Below are 6,760 nucleotides of genomic sequence, written 5' to 3'. Positions count from 1 at the left end.
GGACCAGACATCGCAGGACCAGACATCGCAGGACCAGACATCGCAGGACCAGACATCGCAGGACGAGGGATTGCAGAACTGGCCATCGCAGGGCGAGGGATTGCCGACATAGGGACTGCAGAACTATGCATTGTAGTAGCAGGCATTCCAGATGGCAGGTGGTGCGGGTGCATGCCGGCTGGCATCCCGTGCATCCATGGCCAAGGCCCCTGGGCCATATGTGGTCTTGACCCCGGATATCCCTGAGGGGGTTGGATAGGTGGGGGATGGAACCTGACGGGCGGTGGCTGCTGGACGTTATTGATGGTCGGTGGCATGGGCCCCTGATGGATAGTAGGTCCGACCAATGGCTCACTGGGTTGCATGTTCCGAGGCATCGGCTTGGATCCAGGGTCCGATGGATGATTGTGGATGTGTGTAGGCACCCTGTCCTTAGGCTTCGAAAAGGTCTCCACGTCGACATGGTCGTCAACAGAAATCTTGGGGAACACGAGATCTGTAGCCTTCCTCATGATAATGACATCCATGGAGAGTGTCTCATAATCACCGCGGCGGGAATTCTTGCCCTTGACTGGTTTCTCTTCCTCCTTTACATATACGCACGTCCATTCGAAATGGGGGTCGCTTTTCCGGAGTTCACTGATCAACTTATCCACATGCACACGCTTGACCTTGGACAGGGACTGGTATTGCTCAGCGATGGGAGTCTTCTTGGTTCGCTTGTGCACCAACTTGAACAGTTCGGTCTGGTTGAGGGTCATCTTCGTCCTTCCGACCTGGCTCCAGGTGGACTTGTGCCCGGGCTGGGCATCGGCCTTGAAGAAAGTGTACCCCAGGTAGTAGAATGGCGCGCGGGCATCGATCTCCTCAAGGGTGGTGGCCTCCTTTGGCCTTTGGTGGGTGGCCGCCAGCAGCCGCTCGGGCTGAACATTCAGTCGACCCATCTGATGAACCAGGTACTCGGGGTTCATGGGGCGTGGCGAGCCAGATTGCACCACACGAGGGGCCTCACCTGGTCGAGCAGCTGGATGATGAGTCGGCGGCGCAGGAGGCACCAGGTTGTTCTGGTTGATGACCGCCATACTGTATGTAATACTCCGTTCCTGTGGGGGGGCACAGAGGCTGCGGCCACCGTCGCCGGACGGTTGGAAGATCTGCGAGAGCGAAGCGGTTAATCTCACGGCAGAGAAGAGGAGGAAGTAACAGGAGCCCAGGAGAAAGAAGAGCCTAGGATGGGATCGGAGGAAACGGGGTTGGGGAGGGGCGGGGTCAAGAGCAAGCATCTTACATCCTTATATCTCCGAATGAGCCAGAAGGGTCACGGAGGGGTCGGTTGGATTCTTGTAAAGTCGGCGAGTTCCCGGCAAAACAAGGCGTAAGAATGTTTCAGGGCACGAAGATCCCTGGTGCTTTCTGCCTCGCCATTAGGTTTGGGAAGTGCATGCCCAGTGCGAGAACGCATCCGACCCCAGAAGACTCGGGATTTCCTGGCGGCGAAGCGACTGGCAACTTTGCTTGTGACCTCGGGGAACGGTGCAATCAAGAAGCGGAGTCGATATGAAGGACCAGGGGAAAAGCGCGCAGGTCCCTCGATGATGATGGACTGCTGCGCAAGACGGAATTAGCAGGGCGCCAGGAAGAGCCCGGGCAAGACTTTTGTCGCCTCTCCATTCGCTCCCCCTCGCCGGCATCTTCCCCCCCTTTTCGAAAAATCCAATGTTTTTTTATTTTATTCTTTTGGGATCTCTGATGGGTGTAACTTGCCCACTCGTCGAGTGTTTGCGCAGACTTCGTATCGCAGGCTCCTCAGCCGCAATGGATGGGGGCGATGCAGTCAGTAAGAACACCCAACATGCTCCGACAGGCGACAAACGATGAAGCGTCTGAGGTGGGATGAGGGATGACGGATAAGCATCGAGCAGTCATCCATCATCCAGCCGGCAAGAGGATGAAGAAACAAGCAGAGAAGCAGAGGAACGCTGCAGCCTAACCTCCATTCAGCGCTGTGGCCCAACCAGGTGATTCTACTTCCCACAGTGCTGATTGGCCTGGGCCATGGCACACACCTGCAGCCAAGGCTCAGTGGCTCTGTTCAAGTCGTTTCTCGCTGCTTTCCCGGCTGTCTTTCTTTGTATCTATCTATGTATCTCCTCCATCGTCTCCCGTCGGGCGGTCCACTGTCGTTTGCCGTCCTCCTCAAGCAGAGTGGATCAATCCACTTCCCTACATACAGGATGTAATATGTATGGCATTCTCCGTCCCTTCAGCAGGCGCAGCGCGTCATACTGGGTGGTTCGCCTCCCGATCGTGCAGCATGCAATGATGGTCATCCAAAAGAACTTCTCCTCCCTCTGGCATGACTGGCCGCATCAAGGCCGTACTTTTCCACCCTCCTTTACAACTCCCGGAGGGGGATATCATCATCGCCCTCCGATAGCCATGAGGAGACATGGATTTCGGCCTTGCTGATAGGCCCAGGGCCGGTGACTCACGGCGGACTGCTGCAGATGTTCCGGGTCTCAGCTGGGCCTGGCCTGCAGCTGGCTCGGCCGTGATTGGTGCTGATGCACTAGTGCACCCTCCCAGTCGTGAGGTTGGATATCTATAGTATCATGGCAAAATGGGGGACAAAAAAAGAGATAGCAGGGTGAAGCGATGGGCGAGAGCAGGCAGCCGTGGAATCCCCCGTTGGGCTGCTCTGAACCCGCCTGGGCTGCCTGCCTACCGGCCAGCCCCGAGAATCAGACGCCTCTGCCTGGATTCCAGTGGAAGGAAAGTCGCGGGCAAATGCCTTGGATCCGACCCGGTCCGTTCCTGAGGACATCGCTAGAAGTACTGGGGGCAGAGGCGGGCGTCTTTATCCGTCGGTTCGCACAAGGGGCTTTCTTCTCCAATTGTCTGTACAGAGGCTGTTGCGCGCCTGAAAGAAACCGAACAATGACTCTGCCTCAGGCGCTGTTTCTTGTGTGACACGGGAGGTACAATCCGAGACAAAATCCTTATTCTACGCCAATGGAAACCGATAAACTTGCCCCGTGGACGGGCTTTATCCAGCATTCTAGCGACCTCCAGGGAAACTACTATATATCTCTGGTCGCTCAGAGGTATTCGAGGTATCCATCGATTACGGGAGCATTATCGCTATTCTCCTCCTGCGTGGATTTCCCCCTCATTATCAGCGCAGGTATTTAATTATAATGGCGGTCATCAATCCGGCCCCGCTGGACTGGAGCTCCGAGTTCCTCAGTCTCTTCCTGACCCTCCGTCAGCTTTACATGCCAGCCGATGAACATGAGCTTTACTTCGACTGGACCTATGGATGGACCGGCCTAGCAACATCCATCCATGATCTCCTCGACCCAGGGAGCTTCCTGGCCGCTAGTCACCCGCGGCTTCATGAGGTACTCACACGACGCTACTCGGCCAGCATGGCGTCCAGACCGGGGCAGGAGGTCTCCAAATGTAGTCACTTGGCTGGTGGTGTGAACCGAACAGACAGCCTTGAGTACCAGTACCAGATACATCTTCAACCGCAGTCAGTAATTGAGTATGGTGGACAGATGGAGGCGGCTGCTACGTACCATGCCAATCTGTGCTCAACACTGTTGACTGACTTTATGGTCCGTGGCATCATCGGTATCGGAAGTATGTGTTCTGCTCGCCTCACGTTCCTGAGCCCAGCTAACCGACACCCACAGCGTTTGGGGTGGTCTTCCTAGCACATAAGCGTGGGTATCCAGTACCCCATGGCCCAATCTCGTCGCTTATTGACCTGAGCTATAGGAGATGATGACAGCAACCAACTTTATGCGATCAAGGTGGAGCCTCTGTTCACCATCAATACCTGTGTGAACCCTCTCCTGGATGGGTCGGCCCGGAGCCCGCACGTGGCTCCTCTATACGATGCGCAGCTGGAAACGCTCCGCTACCTCCCGATTGAGGCCTTGGTTCTGCTTCTGGTGGACGGTTGCGACAAGTTCCCGTCGCTGGACTCGGTGTACTCGCACCAGTTTTTCAGTGCGACGGTGATGGAAGCCCAGGTCGACCAGGAGGCCCAGAATCGGCCTTATCACGAGAATGCCTCGGTATGGGACTGGCTGAGGCCGGAGAATAGGTTCCATGCCTTCAATGGGGCCAAGCTTCTCAATCGCAAGAAAACCAGCCTCGCCGAGATCCAGGCTTGCAAGGTGTCATCTCACCTATTCGAAGCTACGGCCTATCTGCAAGACATGCGCCTGTGCAACACCGACATCTCCCATAATAACTACCTGGTCGACGAACAGCTGAATGTAAGATCCCCCGCTTGGTTTCCACTTCCATCCCGCTCTAAACATTATTGCTGACCCGATCCCGAGTGAACAGGCTAAGATGATAGATCTGGGGCTACTTCATTTCGGCCTGAGGGACGCAGACTTCTGGCAGGAGACTGCCACTTACATTCCCTTCTATGAGAAGTTCATGACTCCCGAGCTGGCCCTGGAATCCACCAAGAGTCACTGGGCCAGGGAGAGTGTGCACAGCCCAGGTTGGCCCACCCGGGTCGATTTGCCACACGACGTCCGCCGACTTACCCGCTGGCAGCTGGCCGCCATCACCTACGAGCTGCTCCACGGGTTTGTCCCCTGGGAGGAGAAAGAGTGGGACGAAAGGATCGGAGGGATCGTCAACTATCTGGACGGTGCGGAGCCATTCCTGCGAATGCGGAAGGTCCAAGAGCGACGCAGCAGAATCATCAACAAGGATCTCCCGATTGATGAAAACCTGTCCCAGGATTGCGTGGATGCGCTGCGGATGATGTTTGTAAAGGACCCGCAACAGCGACCGACCCTCGAGGAGATGGCGTCGTTCACTTGGTTCGGTCAGTGGAGCTATCATAGCGCTGAAGAGTTTCGGCGGCCGTCAGATAGATAGTTGAGTCGTAGCCGACTCAGGCAGGCCGTGTTTATAGACATCGAACACACGAGCACTGGGACTCACGGTTGCAGTACATGATTCCCAGCCCTACTCCTTAGTTGTAATCCATCCACGGGTGTGATATCAGCGCTCATGGGCAGGGTAACCTTGTCTAAGCAGTCACGAAACTTGCCAACTAGACCAAAGCCACAGCTGGGCGGTGTCAGCCCTTGCCTGTTAACATCTTTCACCCAGCACATATGGAACACTAATTGTCAGAGTAAGGATAGCCTGTATAGTTAAGAAATGAAATTGCTGCCGGACTTGATGCAAACCAGTTACCAGAACCCCGGGAGGAACGAAATGCAGAACCGCGAAACAAGAAATAGAATAAATAGACTGTCCGAGAGACATATCATATCATCACCGACGAAGACTATCCAGTCTCGCCTGCAGGTCATCATCACTCGTACTGCCCCCGGCCCCAACAGGTTGCGCCACCCTCGTCTCACCCACAGCCGTCTTCTGTATATCCGTGGGAGTTTCGCCCAGCTGTAAGGGTAAGAAGTAAAATGTCAGCATGCATCCAATCCAATCCAGTCCAATCCCATCCAATCCTTGAGTCAGTCTCGACCGGGAAGGGAACACTAACCGCCTGGCTAAGGTCCACCCCAATCTCATCCAAAACCTCCTTCACAATATCCTCCCCTTCTTCCTCCTCGCCTTCCAACCCCGTCGCCTCATCAATCGCATCATCCATCATTTCCTGTCGTTGATCCATAATATCATTCTCGCGTTCAAATTCCATCGCGATTCGTTGCAGCGCTGGCAGATTCATCTGGCGATTCATACTCCCCAATAGCATCGTCGCCCCCTTCATCGATTGCATCATCTGTTCGTTACTCCGTACCGTCTAGCCCGCCATGCATGTAAGCCTTCACCCACCCAATCATCCTAACCACGAATACCCATAGGACGTACCTGAATCCGCAACGAAATGGCCTGTAACTGCGTCCTCATCTGATAAAACTTCTGAATGTACCTAATTCTCTATCAGCACCACCAACCCAATCCAATCACCACCAGCCCCATTACCTGAGGCGATTAGTGGGGAAGAGGAACCAACCTCCGCGTGCGAACCAAATCCTTCGCCTGGATCTTACAAGCACCGATCTGGCCATTCTTCGCGCTCTTCTTGATATCCTGGACTAGTTTCTTCTCTTGGTTCTCGAGCTTCACTCGTTCTCGGTCGAGTTCGCGCTGGGTTCGGTCGAGCGCTCGTTGGTGTTTGCGGAGACGCTCGGCGGGGGTCATTCGCTTGCCGAAGGCCCATTCGACGATCTATGGGGGTTTAATTGTTGTCTTCGCGAGGTAGAGGGGAAGGGGGGAAGGGATCAGATAGACTTACGTTCATGGTGGGCGATGATCGACACCGTTCAGCAGTCGTCAGAAGGACCGGGGATAAGGGATTAGATACTACTGTTCCTACAGGCTGTAATCACATCCAGCCTGGAGCTGAGCGAGCTGCGTGACGGAGGAGAAGGAAGAAGTCGAGGGGAGGCAATGATAGATGAGATGCGGGTTAGGCGTCGACTATCTGGTCCCATTCCATCCGCAGTGACATCAATTACCATACGATAGTTAACTTACCATACCCCCCGGCCATACGATACCATACAGCATGGAATGTCACATGCAGAGGCCCCGAAAATCCCGAACAAACCAAACAAACCCACCAAACCCCTTTCGGGTTTTCCCTGGGAACTTTTGCCTTTCCCTCTCGCGTCACCGGCTGACAATTTACTTTACTTGCTTGCTTGCCTTCCCCCCCTTCGATCTAATCCGCTTCGTGATTCCACCTCTCCGG

At 54.9% G+C, this 6,760-nt stretch overlaps 3 protein-coding genes across 3 annotated transcripts in view; 1 reads left to right on the top strand and 2 right to left on the bottom strand.

Moving 5' to 3' along the window:
- Window positions 1–1,082, bottom strand: part of BO80DRAFT_369289 (uncharacterized protein) — a gene marked incomplete at both ends in the record, with an annotated part of 2,063 nt that extends 981 nt beyond the window's left edge. Inside the window, one exon of the mRNA XM_025716386.1 lies at window positions 35–1,082. Within this exon, the coding sequence (XP_025569567.1) occupies window positions 35–1,082 (1,048 nt within the window). The remainder of the gene's footprint in view (window positions 1–34) is intronic.
- A 2,115-nt stretch (window positions 1,083–3,197) lies between these two features.
- On the top strand, window positions 3,198–4,911 carry BO80DRAFT_369246 (Protein kinase domain-containing protein; the record flags this gene model as incomplete). Its single annotated transcript, XM_025716384.1, has 4 exons — window positions 3,198–3,645; window positions 3,699–3,759; window positions 3,797–4,289; window positions 4,363–4,911. 4 exons carry the CDS (start codon window positions 3,198–3,200, stop codon window positions 4,909–4,911), a joined length of 1,551 nt encoding a protein of 516 aa, XP_025569566.1.
- Window positions 4,912–5,234: 323 nt separating this feature from the next.
- BO80DRAFT_275210 (ESCRT-III subunit protein DID4) lies at window positions 5,235–6,518 on the bottom strand. Its single transcript, XM_025714872.1, has 5 exons — window positions 6,302–6,518; window positions 6,020–6,234; window positions 5,875–5,935; window positions 5,546–5,806; window positions 5,235–5,445 (listed from the first exon to the last, which is right to left on the bottom strand). Exons 1-5 carry the CDS (start codon window positions 6,305–6,307, stop codon window positions 5,317–5,319), a joined length of 672 nt encoding a protein of 223 aa, XP_025569565.1. The 5' UTR covers window positions 6,308–6,518; the 3' UTR covers window positions 5,235–5,316.
- Between the last annotated feature and the right edge of the window lie 242 nt (window positions 6,519–6,760).

This window comes from Aspergillus ibericus (assembly GCF_003184845.1).
Source record: "Aspergillus ibericus CBS 121593 unplaced genomic scaffold BO80scaffold_80, whole genome shotgun sequence".
Lineage (NCBI taxonomy): Eukaryota > Fungi > Ascomycota > Eurotiomycetes > Eurotiales > Aspergillaceae > Aspergillus > Aspergillus ibericus.
The sequence above is the reverse complement of the archived record's forward strand: the minus strand, read 5'-3'. Positions and strand labels throughout refer to the sequence as shown.